The 24,439-nt window shown below is 37.7% G+C and overlaps 1 protein-coding gene across 17 annotated transcripts in view; it reads right to left on the reverse strand.

Annotated features, from left to right (window-relative positions):
- The window catches only part of KTN1 (kinectin 1), a 118,606-nt gene that overhangs the window by 45,954 nt on the left and 48,213 nt on the right, over positions 1-24,439 (reverse strand). For all 17 annotated transcript variants that reach the window (XM_067734739.1, XM_067734815.1, XM_067734769.1 and 14 more), the window contains 8 exons: positions 11,694-11,810; positions 9,064-9,204; positions 6,500-6,606; positions 5,551-5,683; positions 4,051-4,138; positions 2,517-2,683; positions 2,032-2,100; positions 584-621 (listed from right to left, as the gene is read on the reverse strand). In XM_067734739.1, the coding sequence (XP_067590840.1) occupies positions 584-621; positions 2,032-2,100; positions 2,517-2,683; positions 4,051-4,138; positions 5,551-5,683; positions 6,500-6,606; positions 9,064-9,204; positions 11,694-11,810 (860 nt within the window). The remainder of the gene's footprint in view (positions 1-583; positions 622-2,031; positions 2,101-2,516; positions 2,684-4,050; positions 4,139-5,550; positions 5,684-6,499; positions 6,607-9,063; positions 9,205-11,693; positions 11,811-24,439) is intronic.

The following is a 24,439-nucleotide window of genomic DNA, read 5'->3' on the forward strand; positions in this document are numbered from 1 at the left end:
CTTAAGTAGTTTTTCACATAACCATACCTTCCATTTCTACAGACCATATCAGTTTAGTAGTAACTGTCACAGGCATTACTACAACTCCCTAAAATACATACCCCTATTTTAAAACTTGAGGTCAAAGAAGTTAAGTAATTTAAGCTCACAAGCCTGGCAATCTGAAAAAAAGATTCCAGGTCTTCTGAGTTTAAGTGATCCATGTCTATGCAAATTATACAATACACACCAAAAAAAAGAACTTCATTTTGGGCATACCACCATATAGTTAGATACAGAGTAGCTACAACTACTTATTAGACACAAAAACTAACTTCCACTAATCTCAAATCACAATAATCTCTTCCACATAACTGCTAAAGCCCAAAGGGAAAAAAGCTTCCCCAACTCTTTTTATGACAAAGACATAAAAACATAGAATACATAATGCTTAGGGGTAGAAGAGCAAAAGCTGCTCCAAATCTACTTGAGAGTATTTTTTGAACAAGTTAGAACGTAAAGTCAATCATACGTGTAGAATCTAACAGCTATCAGTTAGTGGTGACTAAGCAATTTTAAGAGAAATATAGAAAGGCAGGCTTACACTTTATGTAACTCTTCTGCTAGAGCTGAAGCGGATGTCTAAGAAAGAGAAACAGTGTCAACATAAAAGCCCTCAAGAGAAAGTTTTAAAGTTGTACAATAATCATCACAATAAAGCTTTAAAAATTAAAAGAAATAAATGTATATAAAGTTAAGGAAGTATCTGGCTCATGATGAATGTTCACTAAATAACAGCTAATATTCTGAAAGTAAATTTGATCAATAACAGCCAGTATTAGGGAATTATACACATCATAAGACATTTTTAATAAAGTAAGTTGACAGGTCTGAAAACTATGTAACTGCCAAGCAACACATAAATAGGAAAAACAGCAGCAAAGGCTATTTTTCATTCATGTGCTTCTTTTCCTTAGTAACAATTTCCAATAATGAAATGATACCATTCAAGATTAAGATAACAAGTCGTTTGGTAATGCTCGTGTTTATCTTTACTTTTCAAAAGGTACTTATAGCATTCTCTAAATATTAAGTTTCTGATAAATTTTCTATAACTTAAGATCTCAATCCAATTTGAGTTAATAATTTACATACACACATACATCCATATACACACACCCTTTCCTATATTATATAATTCTTTCCCAATTAATTTTAGACTACAGTTTCTACAAAGAGAACAATTAGAAAAGAAAAAAATGGTTGCAACCTCAAAGTTTTGGGATTTTCAACTTGCCTGAACGTTACAAACAACTTTTTAATGTTAAAACCACTTTTTGCACAGAAAATGACTTCTATTCTAAGCTATTACTTTTCCTACAAACAACTTTTAGAAGTTTAAAGTTGAAGAACTGAAACTGAAATTCACAGTATGCATATTATGGAAACAAGCTAAGTACTTGCAAGTTTCTTCTCTTCTTAATGTTATATTATTTATATTCTAAAGGCTATATATCTATATCTATCTATCTACCTATTTATCATGTTACATAAGAATGATGCCAAAGATTAACAGGTTTTACAATACCACCTAGAAAACTCTGGAAGGTTTCACACTCAAACTATACTGAATTATAAATTTAAAAATGATTCTTTGGCATATATAACCTGAGAGCTATGGTTAACATACTGCTAACACCTGAGGGTATACAAAGTTTTCCCTTATGGCTAGTCAATATTTAGTGAATACTTCTAAAACATAAACTATGATTCTTGACACCTGTTTTCTGACAGGATGGTAATCAACATTTTTTTCCTCCTAAAGTTAAAAACTCTCTAACCCACCTTCCCATTAGATTTGGATTTCTTCCGTAGTGTTTTCTTACAGCACTATACGTAATTATCAGAGTGCTTAGCACTTAGGATCATCCAGTTGATTCATTGACTAGTCACCCAACTACTAATCCAGTACGCAGCACTCAACAGGCACTCAGATTATTTACACAGCTAGGAAGCCATTAGTAATGACAAGCAATAAGAAAGCACCATTACCTGGGCTGCTATCTGGGAATGGAATTGTTGAATTTGAGCTTTTAAAGCCTCATTCTGCTCCAAAATATCCTTTCATAAAGAGCAACCAAAAAGGAGAGGGAAAAGTGTTCTGTTAAATATACCAATGTATATGAACAAAATGAGTTACAGGTACATCTGTTTACCTTTAAAAAGGCACTCTTAGATTCCAAAAGGCGTCATTTTAAACAATGATTAGGCATTCTATTCTGAGAGCTAATTTACAAAGCAGAAATTAAGAATACATTGTACTGTTCCTAATCTAATGCAAAAAAGCATAAGACTGTGGGTAAAGGCATCTTTGAGCACATATTCAGATCATATTGTGACAACTGCTTGAAGATTAAATTAGAATTATTCATCCGCACTCCAGAATTAGGATAAGATAGGCTACCCTCTCTCTTCTACACAAGACACATCCAACCACTGCCCGTCTTTATTTTTTTTAAAGAGGGAAAATTAGATACCTGAACTTGCATTTGTAGAGACTCTTCTTTGTTCACCCTTTTTTGCTCCGATTCCATTAACTGCATTAGCCTTTGCTCCAACTGTTGTTTTGATACCAAGGTATCTGTAAGCTTACTATGCAGACTCTGTACTTCATTTTCTTTGGCCACAAATTTACTCTGTAAATCTAACAAAACATTGCATTTTATAAAGGTCTCTTCCTTGGCCTGGTTACTGCTACTCGTCGTTAGTGTAGGCACTGCCTCCTCTAGAATGCTCTCCTTGAATCTCTCCTCTGCTTCCTGCATATGGCTCCCTTGAGCAGTCTATGCTTACCTTTTTCACAGCACCTGCCACACTGTACTAATTCACTTCCTCTCCCAGAGAGTGAGCTTTTTGAGATCAGAGATTGCCTTTTCCCTATACCCAGAGCTGTACCCAAGGCTTGGCACAAAATACATACTCAATAAATGTGTTAAATGAATGGTACATGGATGTTTAAAACTCTTATATCATTTCTCGCAAGCATTCTTTATTTCCCCAAAGATGCTTTAGTAAGTTATTTAGTGAAAAAAATCAGAGGAAACCAAAGGTCTAAAGAGCCAAAACTCTGTATGATCTAGCCTTGTGTTTGGTACTATATTTTACTAGCTCTCCACCATTTTCATGGGAGGAAGGGGAGTAGTGGAAACATAGATAAAACACACTAATACAAGCTCCATTATTTCCTAAATGAATTCATCGAATTAAGAGTAAGTAGTGAAAGTTAGCATTTAAGTAGGCAGTTTTAAGTCAACTACTTGGGGACTTCCCTGGTGGTGCAGTGGTTAAGAATCGCCGGGGACACGGGTTCGATCCCTGGTCTGGGAAGATCCCACATGCCGTGGAGCAACTAAGCCCGTATGCCACAACTATTGAGCCCACGCACCACAGCTACCGAAGCCCGCGCGCCCTAGAGCCCGCACGCTGCAACTACTGAAGCCCGTGCACTCTAGGGCCCACGCACAACTACTGAGCCCGCATGCTGCGACTACTGAAGCCCGCACACCTAGAGCCCGTGTTCCGCAACAAGAGAAGCCACCACAATGAGAAGCTCGCGCACCGCAATGAAGAGTAGCCCCGCTTGCTGCAACTAGAGAAAGCCTGCGTGCAGCAACGAAGACCCAACGCAGCCAAAAAAAATTAAGTCAACTACTTGGAATGGTAATGCTCTTGCTGTTTTTCTCTTCACAATATAGGAATGAGTCCTTCTTAGGAAAAAAAAAAATGAACAACTGATCAAGGAACCAGAGGGAATAACTACAGAAAGGGAACATGCACAGGTTCCCATTACCCTATTTATTGACTATAACTTAATGCCTCAGACAAAACTAGAGAGCTTATTTTTAAAACCCTAAGAAATGTTAAAGAAATAAAAGTACTATGAAAGTGTAAAAGCTATTTTTATTGACCTATAACCAAAATGCCAATTTACACTGTCTTCACATATGGAGAGGGGAGGAAGTTTTACCCAGAATTACATACTAAATTTAAATGAATACCATTTCCCCTTACCTTGCTGAGCTGCTTCATGCTCTGCTGTTCTCTTCCTGATATAGCTCTGGACTTCTTCCCACCTTCTCTCAGCTTCTTGCAGTTGAACCTGGAGAAAGGATAAGTCAGCACAAATACAGGATTCCAATTTAACGGAAAAAAAGCATCCTCTATCTTTACTGTTGTGGCATAAAACTGCTTATTCCAACAACTAATCACTAGTCTCCTACATTTTAATAAGATAGGCAGATGTGCTCAGCCTGATAATATGCACAGATATTTTCAGCCACTGCAATTCTACCCTCCAATACACAGGATTTACAGATTGGAGATTATTTCAGAAACTCAATATCTGTGCTGGTGCATCAATATAGCTACTACTATGGATATACCTGATCCACTTTGCTCTGATCAGCTTTCCACTGATCTTCCTTCAGCTGACAGGCTTTCAAAAGGATAGTATCTTTATTGCTAAATTTCAGTGGGCACCTAAAATTCTTATTTTTAGGTATAGCACAACACTTCAATTATGACTATAATATTTAATGCCATTTATCTACTTATCCATATCCATAGAGCACAAACTTCCATATTTATAAATGCTACCAGCAAACACACCAGCAAGACAAATATTTACTGAAAGGAAGGACAACTATATCACTCTCCCACAGGGACCCATGAAAACTTCAAGAAAACAAAAATTATGCTATTTTCTGCATTCAATTATTCTCAAAGCCCTTTTAACCCCTACTACTCTAGAACTGGTATTAAGCTATATTGATTGTATCAATGACCTAGGTAGGAGTCTGTCAGATACATTTACTTACAGAAATTGAACTATACGTTCAATAAATCCTCTCCCCAGTAAAAGGAGGAACAGACAATTCTACTCATCACTCTACTCAATGTACACAGGCTAAAAAGTGCCAGAGAAATGAGTCCACTCCTCTCTCTCAGTCAGCCTGAGCAACTCCATGCGTGTCTTCCTAGTGTAAGCATCTCATGACAGCAAGTGCCATTCTGGTGTCTAAAGAAACAATGTGTGATTTTTTTCCCACTATGGCTCAAGTGAAAGCAACTGGAGCACTTCTTCGTCTCGTGCTAAAGGAAAGGAAAATCATCTATTCCAATGCCGGAATAAAAACAGGCTCTACTAAACTTACTGAGAAATCCAAGTTATGTATAAGCGATGTTGAAGGTGATTTTAACTACCTATCAAAAATTTGATTTTTGCCTTACACATATACACCCTAACCTCCATATATATAAGACGAAATCCTACTGTGTATGCCTGTCAATCAGCTAATTTCAATTTTCGTATCTTCAAAAAGTCTTTAACTGCAAACTCAAGCCTATATTCGATTTTTTCATTAGTGTACACGTTTCTATATAGGCAGAGCACTAAGACTACAGAAGTCCCATTAAGCCTCAAACTACACTTCTCAAAGCTATATACACTTTAATGTCATTGAATTGAGTACCTACATTATTGATGAAATGATAAAGGTAGGAATATATCACCTTCAACTGAGTAACTGCCTGCTCAGCATTCTTCTTTTGGACTTCCTCTTGCTGCAGCTTTCCTGTTTTCTCAGTCAGCTCATTCACCAACCTAGCATAATCCTGGCGCAGTTTATTTAGTTCAGCAGACTGCCTGAAAACAGTAACTGGATTAGGAACCTTCCATTACTACAAAACACATATGAAGAGTAAACAAAATATATTTTATATGAGTTATGCTGAGTTAGTAATTCCACTTATAGCTAAATGAAAATGAATGCTATAAGTGACTACTAATAATGAAGTTTGGTTGAGTGTAATCTGAATCATTCTGAGGACAATAACACAAATACTAAAATTACTATAAAATAATCAAGAAAAACAGATGACCACACACCATGAGCACGAATCAACAGTGTCACCCTCAAATCAGTGTTCTGAAAATCTATTAAAATCAACCAGTCAGAATATTTATTCTATGTAAGCATGCTACTAGTCTTCTCTTGGACTGTTTGTCAAAGTACAGCCCACAGCCAACTAAATCACTATCACAAGGAATGTGTCTTAACATGCAGATTCCAGGATTCCACATCTCAGAGCCAATAAATCATAATCTTATAAGGGTAAGACTCAAGAATATGATTTTTAGCTAACATGCCAGATGTTCTTCAGAATAATGAAGTTTGAGAACTACTGTTAAATGGAATAGAAGGTTTAAAACTTGTAAATTCAGCCTCATAAATTTATAAACTGTTCCACTGGTGGCACTAGTGTTCATCATACAGTTTAGCTGAAGAGGTTCTTCAAAAGCAAGAGGATAGTTTTAGAAAATTCATTTTAGAAACAAGTGTAAAAAACAAAAGTCTAACCAATTATTATCAAACACCATTTTGGTGACTGAAGAAAATACTCTATCATTCAATGAAAATACTCTGCCATTCTATTAAAAGTAAAGCATTTGCAAACATACTTGCTTTCTAGCTGGTTGGTAGTATTGCTGACAGCATCTCTCAGTATGCCATTTTCCTGCTTCAAATGAGCTATCTCTGCCTCCATCTGCTCACGAACTTGCTGGAACTAAAATAATTTTACACACATAGATTTAGAAAACAATGATTGCCAAAGCTAACTTCGAAGAAAATTTATTATGATGAGAATGTAAAAAGCATCAATAGAATGAAGTCTGGATATCCTTTTCAAATAAATATAAACAAATTTAAAGGATAAACTTTGATAGTGACGAATACAAAGTAAACATAAGCTGCCACAGCATTCAAGAATGCAAGTAGATGCCAGCTGCTATCATAGGCAAAATAAATACACTGAGATGCTGTTTTAGAACTAAAAGATGTTTTAGAACTCTTTCCTACACAATAGACTCACATAGAATTAATGTCAATTTTGTGTTAGCAATATTTTAATGAAAGATTTTAGTAATCAAAACTTTAAAAACTGAAAACATGTTCAAAACATTTACATTAAGTTACAAACTGAGCCATAGCCAAATAGATGGCAAATTCACTACACAAAAATCTACTTGCTAAAATATCTGGCTTCTTGTTTTTTATTTCAGAGTTACAGAATCAAAAGACAAAGAACACTGAATCTTATATCCCCACAACCTCAATTTAGTATGTGAAATAATCTTAATAATTTTTAGTAAACCTATTCAATTAAGAAAATCAAGTCTATGTTTCCACTTTTCAGAGAACTTATCATATGTAATCTATATCCTGGCCTCTATAAGCAATCAAGTTGAAAAAAAGAATCACTTCAACACCCTTAACCTTCAATAAAAGATGTTGCTACATGTATCCCACTAATTTTCAAATGAATAGTAAGTCAGAATTAAGAAGAAAAAGGATCACACAAGGCCAGGAAAATCAGTTCTTCAATAACCTGGTTAATGGGAAAGAATATTTCAAATGGCTGGGGCCTGGGAAGATGGAGGATTGAGCCAAATTAGAGCATCAAAGTAGTGGATGCAGTAAGAACCTGAGAGGAGATTCATTCACTTCTTTATCGCTATTAGTGGTATTTCCACAGAAAAAACTGGAACTTCAAAAGCAGTAAATTTTTCAGCAAACTACCAATGTGATCAAAGTAATATTTTGCAAATAAAAATCTGGTACTAATTACACATATTAGAAAGGAAATGAGAGATCTATTAAGGTGCTATAATTATGCTAGTATGAAATAATAAACTAGGGTCATATCTAAAACCTCAATGCAAGAATAACTAGAAATAAAGTATCTTTAAGATTTCAGAACAAATTGTAGATTGGGCAAGGGAGAGAGAAGTCAAAGATTCAAGCATAAGGATAATAATGCCTCAAAACATTAGAAAATAAAAACAACCTGACCAGAAGCAAGAGTTTGATTTTAGACATACGTTAATTTTGAGGTGACGACAAACACTTTCAAATTGAAGCATCAGCCAGCAATGTAAACAATTTCAAAAAGAAATCACTGGTCCACAAAGTCCAATTAGAGGGAGTGTTAGAAGCCCACTTGACAAGCAGACTGAAACCATGTTCTTCAAAACAACAACAAAAATCACTGGTCCAGACCTAACCGAAATCATGAAAATGGATAACACTGTAAAAATAGGCAGTAAGCACTGAACCTTCTAAAATGTTGAAAGAAAACAGGTGAAAATAAGGATCAGAGAGAGAAGGTCACTTAGGCCAAAACCATTATCACTTTTCCTCTCTTCTCCACTCCATCATCAAGCCCTATCTACTATCTCTTTTTTATCAAACTCATCCCCTCATTATCAATGTCTGACTTAAGGTCCTTATTCTCTGACTTGGATTCCTGCAAAAGCCTTTCAACTATCCCTGTTCCACTCTCTACACTGCTGCCACTCTCCATACTATGCCAGAGTAATAATTTAAAATACTAATATAATCACACTGTTGGGTTGCTTAAACTCCTTCACTTGGCTCCCCAGTCTTCAGGGATATAAGGCCCTTTAAGACAAGACCTCCATCTATTTCTCTAGGTCTCTTCATTCCAGTCCTGATTCCCAAATACCACAACTCTTTACTGTATTTCTCACAAACCGTTATCACTAGACGACCTATGCTGAAAACACCTGGAGTGCACTCATTAAAAAGCACGATCCTGGGCCCCAAAAGAGACCTACCAAACCATCATCTCATGGGATGGGAAGGAATTACACCATGTAATAAGTCTCATACCCAGCACCCATTCGTTCACTTGCTTTCCTGACAATGCCTAATTGTTTCAAAAGATTCAACACGGTCTGCTTCTCATTTCTAAAAAGTCTTCCCTATCAATCCTTCTCTTCCCCACCTCTCATCTGCGCTGTCCCAAAGCACCTGATGCTTACCTCTACTATAACAGCGTATTTACTTGTCAACTTCTAGCCTCCCCAAAAAGTTGCTTACTTAAGGACAGGGAGACAGTTTAATTAGCCATTTGTACCAAAGCCCAACCCAGGGCACTTAAAAGTTTGCTAATTAAATGAATACAAATATTTAATTTTGTATTCAAAGAATGAAAATATACCTTCATCTGCATCTGTTGAGTCTCTTGGTAACTGACATGCATTTTGTTTTGAAACACATTATGTTCCTTTTCTAATGTCCCAATCCGATCTTTCATCCTTGCTATAACCACATTGCTTCTTTCTTTCTCTGCCATCATTTCCTAGAAGAGTAAATCAGAAAAAAAATATGAAAAACTTGTTATTTAAAAAAATAAGAACAAGACTTTACTAAGAAGAAAACAACATCAGTAAAACAATCATGAATTCTTTTTTTTTTTTTAATAAATTTATGTTTTTATTTTTGGCTGTGTTAAGTCTTCGTTGCTGCGCGCGGGCTTCCCCTAGTTGCAGCAAGTGGGGCTGCTGTTCGTTGCAGTGCGTGGGCTTCTCACTGTGGTGGCTTCTCTTGTTGAGGAACACAGGCTCTAGGCACGCAGGCTTCAGTAGTTGTGGCACACAGGCTCAGTAGTTGTGGCTCGTGGGCTCTAGAGTGCAGGCTCAGTAGTTGTGGTGCAGAGACTTAGTTCCTCCGCAGCATGTAGGATCTTCCCAGACCAGGGCTTGAGCCCTTGTCCCCTGCATTGGCAGGTGGATTCTTAACCACTGTGCACCAGGGAAGCCCAATCTTGAATTGTGAAATAAGTACTTGCTTAAAAAGCAAGGTCAAAGGTTTTTTAAAAAAAAAATTTGTCTTCTGCATCTTACCTGCTCTTTACACCAATTCCCTTCATAAACACTTAGCTGTTCTGTTTACTCATATTTCAAATGCACTTTCTGGTTTAAGAGTTAAAGACCTGAACATGGAATAAAATCCTACATTCTAACTTGATTATAAGAAAGAACATGTGGTTTTTTTTTGCGGTACTCGGCCTTCTCACTGTTGTGGCCTCTCCCGTTGCGGAGCACAGGCTCCGGACGCGCAGGCCCAGCGGCCATGGCTCACGGGCCCAGCTGCTCCGCGGCATGTGGGATCCTCCTGGACCGGGGCACGAACCCGTATCCCCTGCATCGGCAGGCGAACTCTCAACCACTGCGCCAAAAGGGAAGCCCCCAAGAAAGAACATTTTTAAAGCAAAACAAGGTAATTCTTCATTATTTCCAGGTACCAGCTCTTTTAGGGTACAGAATAGGCCCCCAGAAAAAAAAGAGCCGAGAAATAAAGTCTCCATCCTAAGTTAAGAGATAAGGATAAGATATGTTTATAGCAGAATAGGGAAAGTAAAACTCAGAAAGTTTTATTATCTTCCCAAGTCAAACATTAAAAGGGTAATTTCATTTTGAGTTGCAAGTATTGTGAACTCCTAGGATAAATATTAACTATTAAAGTGCAAGAAAGCCAAGCAACTTTAAAGTTATCTGCAGGTATGATCAGTCCATTTTCCCTGCTCTCAGAAACTGTTTGACAAACTTTAAGATTTTCATTTAACTAACGGTTTGCCCATAAGAGTTCATTTACATTTGCAAATTGTTTTACTGATGTACATAATACATTTAGGAAAAAAGTATACACATCTTAAGTATACAGCTCAATGAGTTACACAAAATAGTTTCTTTTTTTAATTTTTAAAATAATCAGAAAACTATAGCTACAGAAAACTACAGTAAAGTTTCTAATCTTAAGGAAACACTTATTTTAGCAACAACTTTGATTAATCTTAATCAAATGCAGCCTAAAATAAATTTATTAAAAAAAAATCAATCTAACCAAGTTTTCCACTGACTTTTTTTTATTTACCTCAAATTCACAGAAAAGATTTTATATTCAAATGAGGCCATTCTCATAACGTCATCAAGTAGCTACATGAACGACAGTGAAATAAACCTCATATAGTCTACTGTATTTAACACCTAAAAGGAGAAACAAGCACTTCGGGAAAAACGAGACCACATTTACTACAGAATTTCAATTATGTTCTCAGTCTACATGATTTTTTTCAATATAACTGACATAGAATATTATATTAGTTTCAAAGTATACAATATAATGATTCAATACTCGCATTTATTGCTAAATCATCACCACACACAGTTACAAACTTTTTTTCTCGTTATGAGAACTTTTAAAATTTACTCTCGTAGCAACTTTCAAATATACAACACAGTATTAATAACTATATTCACCATGCTGTACATTACATCCCCTGGACCTATTTATTTTACAACTGGAAATTTGTACTTTTACACTTGTTTAAAGGCCTTTTTTTTTAAACCTCTCAAAGTAAATGGGATTTAAAGAACTTCACTGATTAAAAATTATATCACAAAAACCTTCATGAATAAACCACCCATGTAAGAGTTTCACATTTGTCCCATAAATTGGATTTAAACAAGATCACACTGAGTTTTGTGCTTCTATAGAATAATTCTAGGTCAGAACCAACTGAAACATACTCCCAATGTCCACAGGCTTCCATTATTCAGAAATTAGTATACCTGTAAGTACTGCTATTTTAAATTCACAATTCAACTGTAGGCTATAATAACATGAAAGAGTGAGACCCCATCACCACCACCTAAATTCTAAAAGAAAATTACTTTCACGTGGTATAAATCTACTGCACAAATAAATCAGGAATTATGGACAATTTCTAAAATCCTTCATTGTATCTGATTTAGAAAGTATAACCCTTAAATACAAGAATATCTTCACCTGGGTTAACTGCTTACACCGATCCTTCATAGCAGCAGCATCTTCCTTCAGAGCAGTAAGTAACTTGTCTTTTTCTTGAAGCTGATGTACAAGTGCAGTCAACTCTCCTTTATTTGACTACAATTGAGAAATCAATACAAAATTAGTTAATAGTAAACATCGGCTAATGAAAATTATGAAGATGAACTATCTGATATCAAGTGTTCTTAGGCCAATGCAGAGTTCACTATTACATATAAAGTAGAATAACTGCCAAACACTGGTCAGTGAAATATCAGTCAGAAAAATCACTGTATCATTACATATTCTGATGCATAACATAGGACACATATCAATCAAGAAACAGATTTTTACAAAGAATTGACTTCCATTTTTAAACACAAAATCAAGATAGTAATCTCTCCCTTCTCCTCCTAAAAGTTCAAAAGAGGGGTATGAAATGAAATGCAAACTGAACCAAAAGAAAACAAACATCTGTAACGTCAAAGCATAATATCAGGAAAGACTTCCGAAAGCAGTGGAGATCAAACAGATGCTCAACAACCTTGTCAAAACATACCCAAGACTACAGAGGTGCCATGGGTACATAGTTCTCTGAAGTTAACAGGAATATACTGAAAGGTAAAACCAACAATCCCCCATTTGACATCAGGAACAAGCACAAATATAGAAGGTAGGAATTTTCTTGGTAGGAGGTCTTCGCAAGCAGAAGTAGGAAAGAAGAAATCATACAGGTAAACTTTATTCAAAGAGAGCAGCTAATCAGTAAGGAAGAGTTAAGAGAGATCCTCTACAGTGAGATCCTCTGTAGTGAACTCTTATATGAGAAAAAGGAAAGGCTAAAAGAACTCATTTTCACACATAGCCGAAGGAGAACAGCTTGCCTTAGCCATTCATTATCAATCCCTAGCCACAGAGATGATCCAAGAGAAACACCCCTCACTGGAAGAGGAGTATTAATGAAAAAGAAATAAAACAAGGTCTATGTAAGATATGAGAAAAAAGGAAGGAAAGCAATAAGAAAAACCAAATGCCAAGTGGAGAAAAATCACCATAAAAAGACTGTCAAGAACGGACAAAAACTGATTAAAAAAACATATCACTATGACTTTCGAAAGTCTAACATAGCAACAATTTCTAGAAAAACAAGAGCAAAGAACAGAGCTCACAAGAAATAATTCAGAGGAAAGATAAGACCACAGAAAGAGATGAAATATAAGCTGGCAAAGCCCAAAGTAGAAGTAAAAGTAACACCATCTAAGAAATACAATCCAATTAGAAGTAGCAAACAGAAAAAGACATGTTGCTGAAAACACAGGAGAAGACATAGAGTTCAGGGTGGAGAGAAGTAAATAAAAATAAGAGGAAATAAACCAAAGCTTTATTTTTTTTAGGACAAAAATATGAAAGATAAAGACAATAGGCAACGAAGATCCAACTTATGCTTAATTGATACCCATTATTTCAATTCTTTTAAGGGACACTGAATCTCATGACTGAAAAGACATGCTTTGCCCAAGGGAATACTGATAGAAGAGTCAATGCAAAGCCACATTATAGCAAAATTCCCATGACTTCAAAGAAGCTGAATCCCTTGATGTTTGTACAGTAGGGTGGACACTGGAAAGTCCAATAAATAATAAAAACTTGGTTGATTACCCAAAGGATGTTTTCATTGTGAGAGTGTATTTTGACAAAAATACATGAAAAGAATGCAAATTCAGGGGACTTCCCTGGTGGCCCAGTGGTTGACTCTGGGTTCCCAATGCAGGGGGTATGGGTTTGATCCCTGGTTGCGGAACTAAGATCCCACATGCCATGTGGCAGAGCCTTTAAAAAAAAAAAAAGAATGCAAAACTCAGGCTGGTCTCAGACTTCTATCCAGCGATAGGAATGTAGAGAATGGTAAAGCAAGCATGACAAATTATCAAGGAAAGAAAGTGCAACCCAGAAAAATTATACCCCACCAAACTATCATTCAAGTACAAAGACAATAAAACAGCATTTTAACTTGCCAGAATTTGGGAAATACAGGTTCCATAAGCCCTTCTTGAAACAATTCCAGAAAAAAAAAACAATTTCAGCCAACCAAGAGATGAATACAGAAGCTTATGGCAAAAGAACTGGTATCAAGCTTTGAACCCAGCATTAAGCTACAGAATTAAGACTGAAACAAACATAAAAATTATAGTCACAAAACAAACATTAAATATTGTAAGTATCTGATAAACAAATGCTATAATTAACAAAAGTAGAGAGGGAAGGAAGAAAGAAGGTAGGAAAAATTTTAAATAGACTTCCTCCTGTTATACAACATGGGGCCAAAATAGTTACTAACTTAGAGTTGGAAAAAAAACACATAATTGAGGCAAGTATATTTAAAGGCCAACAAGAAGAAATCAATAATCAACCAAAACTATCAAATATTTTTTTGCCTTTTCTTTTTTTTTAATTGGGGTATAGTTGATTTACACTGTTATATTAGTTTCTGCTGTACAGTGAAGTGGATCAACTATATGTATACATATATCCCCTCCCTCTTGGACCTCCCTCCCAGCTCCCACCATGCCACATATCTAGGTCACCACAGAGCACTGAGCTGAGCTCCCTGTGCTATACAGCAGGTTCCCACTAGCTATCTATTTTACACATGGTAGAGTACCTATGTCAATCCTGATCTCCCAATTCATCCCACTCACACCTTCCCCCACTGTGTCCACACGTCCATTTTCTACATGTGCATCTCTATTCCTGCCCAGCAAACTGGTTCATCCGTACCATTTTTCTAGATTCCACAAATATATGTGTTAATGTACAATTCAAATACATTTTAAATGTTTTCTTACTAGTAATCACACTGAGTTAACATTTTTGAGCAATTATTTTATGCTAGGAACTCTAAGATAATACCTTATTATCATTCCCATTTTTGAGATGGGTAAACTGAGACACTGAGGTTAAGTAACTTATCTAAAGCCACAAAGCTCAAAGTGGCAGAGTCCAGATTTGAATCCAGGAAATCTGACCCTAGAGCCCAGGATCTTAACCTACACTCTAAATATACAACAGAAGTGTCTTATAGCTTAAACACAAAGGCGTGTGTACATACACATAGAACATAACATCTCCTCTCCAACTCTGCAAAAGCCCTCTAGCTTTTACTCTGTTTTCCCCTTCCCATCTAAGCTTATTCAAAGTGGATACTGTCACCTTTCCTATTCATTCATCACTTATTTATAGTCTAGTACTCCAATGAAACTGCTTTCACTAAGGATATCAAATCCATTTTTTCAATCCTTACTCTCCTTGATTGCTCTAAAGCATGTCACTGCTGATTTTTCCTGCCACCCCTGAACTCTCTACCCTCCCTAAGCATCTGTGATCCCACTGTCTCCTGCTGTTTCTCCTCTCACTATACTCTGTGGTGGCTTTCCCTGACCTTTAAATGTTGGTGCTTCTCAAGGTTCATTCCTGAACTTTCTTACCACTCTCCACATCCTCTCTGGACTAACATATATCCACTATATGTACTGGTGATAGTTCATTACTTTCTGAAATTACCCACTTTGCAATATATTTTCAACACCAGAGAATTATATATTCAATTGTGAAATAATTGTATCCATTTAAATGCTCCAAAGGATGCCTAAAACAACTTCCTAAATATTTTCATAATCCTCTACTCTCTCTTCCTTTGCAAAGTGCTCATGAATACCATTGTCACCACAATCTATCCAGTTACTCCAGAGCAAAAACAAGCATTCATTCTAGACTCTTCTTTAGCCACCAAATCTAATTGGTCAGCAAGTCCTCTAACTCCTCTATCTCTATCCTACATCTATGCTTATATTCCTGCATTTATCTTCCCCCTTTCTCTGAAGTGGTCTTTATTAGGTGTGGGGATTCATCTACATCCTGGACCTTGAAATCTATTAAAAGGTCTGAGCAAGAATCAATTTCCATGACAGGAAAAGGGAGAAATTAAACTTACCAAGTCTTTCCCTGATAAGAGTGGATCTACAAGGGCACTGAGTCCCTGAAGATAAGAATAGAATCACACCATAAGAAACACAGAACAAGATTTTAATTGAAAGCCAAAGGTTCCAAGGAAAAGGGAAAACTGTAAGGTTTCAAAATAGTTACTCTATTTCAAAACGTTATCTTTAACAGTTCCCAACTTCCTCCTTGGCCTGCCTAATATAGCTATCAAGGGGAGTCTGATTTACCACCCAACCTCTAGAGTTCAAAGCTGTCTCAAGCAATAAAATGACTACTCTTGCACCCATAAACCACCACCACCACCATCCTTAGTCAGAAGAAAAACACCTGAAGCAATTAATTTTAAAAAGCAGTGATTTCAAACAGGTAGTAACTAAGTTCAGCTGGAGGCTTTTCCCTGCAAGAAGATTTTCCCAATCCTCACAAATAACCAGGAACCCCTTTAAGATATACACTTACCCAATTAAAGTAAATCAAAAGATAAATTCTTCAGTCAAGAACTTCAAGAACGTTCCTTGCAAGAGAATAATCTAACTTTGTATCCAAAGTCACACAGTTATCGCACTCTGATGATCCTCGAACACACTGTTTACTCTGAGCCACTGCTGGCACCACACGGAGACTGTCCAACAAGCATACTACATTGTAAAATGCCACAGATTTGTAAAACACGTTGTCAACAGATACCTGGAAGTATGGACAGACATACGCCATGATAAATGCTATATGACAAAAAAAATTCAGATGGTTATGAGAAAGAGAGAAGAGAATAATTTAGACTAGGAATTCAGATTAGCCTTATATGAGGAAATGATATTTAAATGGAAACCTGATGGAAGAAATAACCAAGGAAAGAAGTTAGGGGGTAGGGGCTTGGGGGTTTTCAGACAGTCCAGACAGAAGAGAATATTTGGTTTTCTTTAATGAGGGGATGAGGAAAATGCCATGAGATCAGGTTATAGAGAGAGACAGACATAGGCCTTAAAAGGAATCTGGATTTTGCTTTAAGTGCAAAGAGAAAGGCACCAAAGGGTTTTTAAAGCAGTGATTTACCTCTTAAAGGCTGCCTTGCAGTTGTGTAGAAAAAATAGACTAGAAGGCTACAAGGGAATGCAGAAACATCAACTAGGAGAATACTGAAGGTAATCAAATGAGAAGTGATGGTTTGGACTAGGACGGTCTTTAATAAATGGGAGAGGATTCAAGATGGTGGAGAAGGGACTTCCCTGGTGGTCCAGTGGCTGGGGCTCTGGGCTCCCAGTGCAGGGGGCCCAGGTTTGATCCCTGGTCGGGGAACTAGATCCCACATGCATGCTGCAACTAAGAGTTCGCAGGCCACGATGAAGATCCCGTGTGCCACAACTAAGACCCAGTGCAACCAAATAAATATATACATATTTAAAAAAAAAAAAAGATGGTGGAGAAGTAGGAGGACGTGGAGTTCATCTCTCTCCACAGATGCATCAGGAATACATCTATAGATGCAACAATTCTCACAGAACACCAGCTGAAGACTAGCAGAAGACCTTGAACACCAGACAGGACTATAAAGATCCCTGCATAACTGGGTAGGATGGCAAAAAGAAGGGAGGAGGAGGAGGAGAGGAAGCTGGATGGGACCTGCACCCCGGGGAGCAGGGGGGAGGCAGAAGCAGAGGAGAGAGTCCCAAATTCGGGGAAACCTCCTCTCCAACAGAGAAATCGACTGGGACAGAAGAAAGCATTTGAGGCTGTTGGAAGAGGGTGAAGCGGCCAATCGGTGGCAGATGGGACACAGTGAGAAATACACAGACGGTCCGTACCGTGGCCCTACATACCCTGGACTGGGACATGTGTTCACAGGTGTGCAAGGGGGCTGGGTGCTGGAGCACGGGGACTGGAGAACAGGCCCAGAGCAAGAATTGTTGTTGGCTGTGGGGAGATGGACTGAGGGGACGGGAGGGAGGAAATCCGCAGCAGGGAATACCTACAGAGGAAGACGGGACTGCCATGGAAGCAGGGCACTACTGCTGAGTAACACGCAGGGGGGCAAGCCACTCTTGCAGCCTCTCTCTCCCCTCATGCCAGCACCTGCCAATTAGCAATAAAAAAAAGCCCCCTCAGGGATGGCCCTAGCGCACCTGCTGCTCGGCGCCAGAAAAAGCCCAGCCAGGGCTGGCCCTGACGCACCGTACACTGGGTGCCAGAAAAGGCCCTCACTAGGGCCATACCTCTTGTGCCTGTGGCTGACGGCTCCCCTGTGCATTTGGCACCACCAGGGCTCCTGCAATCCAAGCAGTCATACCACCTCTGCACTCTGTCCTCACTGGAGCAGACCCAAGATCTCCACAGCGGCCTCAGGACCAGACTCTGTGGGTGGACCACACACAGAGGTGGGGATAAAACCAAAGCTGAACCCCAGGGATGGGGCAACTAAGGAAGAAGATCGAAAACTTTCCATCAGCTGTACAAGCTGCAGATTAAATCCCCGTGATCAGCTAGGTAGACCCTGCATCCATGGAATATCTGAGTAGACAATGAGTGTTCTCACAAATGAAAATGGTCTAGCTCTGGCAGCTGTGGACGTTGGGGACAAGCACACACAAGAACTGGCTCAGATCAGAGTCTGAGTGGTCTTCACAGGGCCCACAACAGGTCCAGAGACCAGCCCAGAGGCAGAGGAGGGCCTCTTGGGGAGGCAGAGGTGGGCTATGGCTCACGGTGTGCGCAAAGACACTTTCAGCTGAGACCCCAGGGAAACATAATTATTACTATTAATTTTATTATGTTTTGATTCATTCTGGCTTTTTTGTTGTTGGGTTTCTTTTCTTTCTTTTTTTTGTTTGTTGTTGTTTCAGGTTTTTTTTCTTTAGTCTTTTGAGATCTTCATGTTCTATAACATATTTTTTATTTTTATTTTGTTTTTTTATAAACTTCTATTTTTACTTTGCTTTTCTGTTTTTCTGTGTTCTTTTCCCGTATTTTTTTCTTCTTCTTTTTCTTTAATTTTTTTTTATATTTCCATTTCTACTTTACTTTTCTGTTATCCTGTGTTTTTTCCCTTTCTATTTTATTTAATTTTTTTAATTCATTTTTATCAGTTTGTTCTGTTTCCTTACTTTATTCTTCAGTTGGCACACTGCTTTGGTTTTGTTATTAGGTTTTCTGTTTTTGTTAGTTTTGATTCTAATTGTTTGATTTCGTTTTTGAGTTGTTCTGTTTGTCTGGTTGTTTCCTTGTTTTTGTTTCATATGGTTCTGTTTGTTTCTTTTGTGTGTATGTATGCTTCCTTGTTTCTGTTTTTGTTTGTTTGATTTTACTTTTTACCATTTTTCTATGGTTTTATTAGTCTTTTCTTTTTTGTGTTTTTTTTTTAATCCCCTTTATTGAGGGATGAGCAACTTGCGGTGTCTTGGTTCCCAGATTGGAAGTCGGGCCTGAGGCTCTGCGGTAGGAGCATGGAGTCCAGGATACTGGACCACTAAAGAATTCCTGGCCCCAGGGAAGACTGATCACCGAGAGCTCTCACAGAGGCCTCTAACTGAATCCAAGACCCGGCTCCACCCAACTGCCAGCAGCTCCCAGCGATGGATGCCTCTCACCAAACAACAAACAAGACAGGAACACAAACCCACCCATCAGCACACAAACTACCTAAAGCCATACTAAGCTCAAAGACACCCCAAAACATACCACCTGACTCAGCTCCACCTACAAGAACGCAGGCACAAGTCCCTCCCATCAGGAAGCCTACACAAGCCACCAGACCAACCTCACCACCAGGGGCAGAGAACAGAAGCAAGAGGAACTACGACCCTGCAGCCTAGGGAAAGGAGGAGACCTGAAATACCATAAACCAGACAAAAGGAGAAGACAGAGAAATATCTTGCAGGCAAAAGAGCAAGATAAAAACCCACAAGAACAAATAAATGAAGAGGAAATCGGTAAACCACCTGAAAAAGAATTCAGAATAATAATAGTAAAGATGATGCAAAATCTCAGAAACAGAGAAAATACAAGAAACGTTTAACAACGAACTAGAAGAGCTAAAGAGCAAACAAACAGTAAGGAACAACACAATAACTGAAATTAAAAATACTCCAGAAGGAATCAATAGCAGAATAACTGAGGCACAAAATTGGATAAGTGAGCTGGAAGATAGAATGGTGAAAATAACTGCCGCAGAACAGAAAAAGAAAAAAGAATGAAAGTAATGGAGGACGGTCTCAGAGACCATTGGGACAACATTAAGCACACCAATGTTCGAATTGTAGGTGTCCCAGAAAAAGAAGAAAAAAAGAAAGGATCTGAGAAAATATTTGAAGAGATTATAGTCAAAAACTTCCCCAACACGGAAAAGGAAATAGTAAATCAAGTCCAGGAAGCACAGAGAGTCCCATACAGGAGAAACCCAAGGAGAAACATGCTGAGACACATATTAATCAAACTAACAAAATTTAAACACAAAGAAAAAGTATTAAAAGCAGCAAGGGAAAAGCAACAAATAACATACAAGGAATCCCCAATAAGGTTAACAGCTGATCTTGCAGCAGAAATTCCACAGGCCAGAAGGGAGTGGCAAGATATATTTAAAGTGATGAAAGGGAAAAACCTACAACCAAGATTACTCAACTCAGCAAGGGTCTCATTCAGATTCAATGGACAAATCAAAAGCTTTAGAGACAAGCAAAAGTTAAGAGAATTCAGCACCACCAAACCAGCTTTACAATAAATGCTAAAGGAACTTCTCTAGGCAGGAAACACAAGAGAAGGAAAAGACCTACAATAACAAACCCAAACAATTAAGGAAATGGTAATAGGAACATACATATCAATAATTACCTTAAATGTAATGGATTAAATGCCCCAACCGAAAGACACAGACTGGGGACTTCCCTGGTGGCACAGTGGTTAAAAGTCCGTCTGCCAAATGCACGGGACAGGGGTTCAATCCCTGGTCCAGGAAGATCCCACATGCCGCGGAGCAACTAACCCCAGGCACCACAACTATTGAGCCTGCGCTCTAGAGCCCACACTCCACAACAAGAGCAGCCACCGCAATGAGAAGCCCACACATCGCAACGAAGAGTAGCCCCCACTCAACGCAACTAGAGAAAGCCACGCACAGCAATGAAGACCCAACACAGTCATAAATAAATAAATAAGCAAACAAGCTAGTAAGCAAGGAAGCAAACAAGCAATCATTAAAATAAAGAAAAAGACACTGACTGGCTGAATGGATACAAAAACAAGACCCATATTATACACTGTCTACAAGAGACCCCTTCAGACCTAGGGACAATACACACCGAAAGTGACGGAATGGAAGAAGACATTCCATGGAAATGGAAATCAAAAGAAAACTGGAGAGGCAATACTCACATCAGACAAATCAGACTTCCGACTTTAAAATAAAGACTATTATAAGAGACAAGGAAGGACACTATATAATGATCAAGGAATCAATCCAAGAAGAAAATATAACAATTAGAAATATCTATACATCCAACACAGGAGCACCTCAGTACATAAAGCAAATGCTAACAGCCATAAAAGGAGAAATCAACAGTAACACAATAATAGTAGGGGACTTTAACACCCCACTTACACCAATGGACAGATCATCCAAACAGAAAATAAAGAAGGAAACACAAGCTTTAAATGACACATTACACCAGATGGACTTAATAATTTGATATTTATAGGACATTCTATCCATAAACAACAAAATACACTTTCTTCTCAAGTGCACAAGCAACATTTTCCAGGATAAATCACATTTTGGGTCAAAAATCAAGCCTCAATAAATTTAAGAAAACTGAAATAGCATCAACCATCTTTTCTGACCACAACACTATGAGACTAGATATCAATTGCAGGGAAAAAAACTGTAAAAAAATACAAACACATGGAGGCTAAACTATACACTACTAAACAACCAACAGATCACTGAAGAAATCAAAAAATACCTATAGACAAGTGACAGTGAAAATACGAACACCCAAAACCTATGGGATGCAGCAAAAGCAGTTCTAAGAGGGAAGTTTATAGCAATATAAGCCTACCTCAAGAAACAAGAAACATCTCAAACAACCTGACCTTACACCTAAAGCAATGAGAGAAAGAAGAACAAAAAAAACCCAAAGTTATCAGAAGGAAAGAAATCATAAAGATCAGATCAGAAACAAATGAAAAAGAAATGAAGGAAACAATAGAAAAGATCAATAAAACTAAAAGCTGGCTCTTTGAGAAAATAAACAAAATTGATACCATGAGCCAGACTCATCAGGAAAGAAAGGGAGAAGATGCAAATCCATAGAATTAGAAATGAAAAAGGAGAAAAAACAACTGACACTGCAGAAATACAAAAGATCATGAGAGACTACTATAAGCAACTATATGCCAATAAAACGGACAACCTGAAAGAAATGGACAAATTCTTGGAAAAGTACAACCTTCCAAGGTTGAACGAGGAAGAAACAGAAAATGTGAGCAGACCAGTCACAAGTAATGAAATTGAACCTGTGATTAAAAATCTTCCAACAAACAAAAGGGCCAGACGGCTTCACGGGTGAATTCTATCAAACATGTAGAGAAGAAAGCTAACACCTATCCTTCTCAAACTCTTCCAAAATACAGCAGAGGGAGGAACACTCCCGAATTCATTCTACAAGGCCACCATCACCCTGATACCAAAACCAGACAAAGATGTGACAAAAAAAGAAAATTACAGGCCAGTATCTCTGATGATCATAGATGCAAAAATCCTCAACAAAATACTAGCAAACAGAATCCAACAGCACATTAAAAGGATCATACACCATGATCAAGTGGGGTTTATCTCAGGAATGCAAGGATTCTTCAATATATGCAAATCAATCAATGTGATACACCATATTAACAAAGTGAAGGATAAAAACCATATGATAATCTCAACAGATGCAGAATAAGCTTATGACAAATTTCAACACTCACTTACGATAAAAACTCTCCATAAAGTGGGCATAGAGAGAACTTACCTCAACATAATAAAAGCCATATATGACTAACCCACAACCAACATCATTCTCAATGGTGAAAAACTGAGAGCATTTCCTCTAAGATCAGGAACAAGGCAAGTGTGCCCACTCTCACCACTATTATTCAACATAGTTTTGGAAGTTTTAGCCACAGCAATCAGAGAAGTAAAAGAAATGAAAGGAATCCAAACTGGAAAAGAAGAAGCAAAGCTGTCACTGTTTGCAGATGATATGATACTATATATAGATAATCCTAAAGATGCCACCAGAAAACTACTAGAGCTAATCAATGAATCTGGTAAAGTAGCAGGATACAAAATTGATGCACAGAAATCTCTTGCATTCCTATACACTAACAACAAAAAATCAGCAAGAGAAATTAAGGGAACACTCTCATTTACCGCTGCAACAAAAACAATAAATACCTAGGAATAAACCTACCTAAGGAGGCAAAAGACGTGTATGCAGAAAACTATAAGAAACTGACGGGGGGTGGGGGGAGACACTGATGAAAGAAATCAAAGACGATACAAACAGATGGAAACATAGACCATGTTCTTGGATTGGAAGAATCAACATTGTGAAAACGACTATACCGCCCAAAGTAATCTACAGACTCAGTGCAATCCTTATCAAATTACCAATGGCATCTTTCACAGAACTAGAATTAAAAATTTTACAATTCATGTGGAAACACAAAAGACCCCGAATAGCCAAAGTAATCTTGAGAAGGAAAAACAGAGCTGGAGGAATCAGGCTCCCTGACCTCAGACTATATTACAAAGCTACAGTAATCAAGACAGTATGGTATTGGCACAAAAGCAGAAATATAGATTAATGGAACAGGATAGAAAGCCCAGAGATAAACCCACACACATATGATCACCTTATCTTTAACAAAGGAGGCAAGAATATACAATGGAGAAAATCCAGCCTCTTCAATAAGTGGTGCTGGGAAAACTGGATAGCTACATATAAAAGAATGAAATCAGAACACTTCCTAACACCATACACAAAAATAAACTCAAAATGGATTAAAGACCTAAATGTAAGGCTAGACACTATCAAACTCTTAGAGGAAAACATAGGCAGAACACTCTATGACATAAATCACAGCAAGATCCTTTTTGACCCACCTCCTGGAGAATTGGAAATAAAAATAAACAAATGGGACCTAATGAAACTTCAAAGCTTTTGCACAGCAAAGGAAACCATAAACAAGGCCAAAAGACAACCCTCAGAATGGGAGGAAATATTTGCAAATGAAGCAACTGACAAAGGATTAATCTCCAAAATTTCCAAGCAGCTCATGCAGCTCAATATCAAAAAAACAAACACCCCAATCCATAAATGGACGGAAGACCTAAATAGACATTTCTCCAGAGAAGACATACAGATTGCCAACAAATACATGAAAAGATGCTCAACATCACTAATCATTACAGAAATGCAAATCAAAACTACAATGAGGTATCACCTCACACTGGTCAGAATGGCCATCATCAAAAAATCTACAGACAGTAAATGCTGGAGAGGGTGTGGAGAAAAGGGAACCCTCTTGCACTGTTGCTGGGAATGTAAACTGATACAGCCACTATGGAGAACAGTATGGAGGTTCCTTAAAAAACTACAAATAGAACTACCATACGACCCAGCAATCCCACTACTGGGCATATACCCTGAGAAAACCATAATTCAAAAAGAGTCATGTATCACAATGTTCACTGCAGCACTATTTGCAATAGCCAG

The sequence above is a fragment of the Pseudorca crassidens genome, chromosome 1 (assembly GCF_039906515.1).
Source record: "Pseudorca crassidens isolate mPseCra1 chromosome 1, mPseCra1.hap1, whole genome shotgun sequence".
NCBI classification, from domain to species: Eukaryota; Metazoa; Chordata; class Mammalia; order Artiodactyla; family Delphinidae; genus Pseudorca; species Pseudorca crassidens.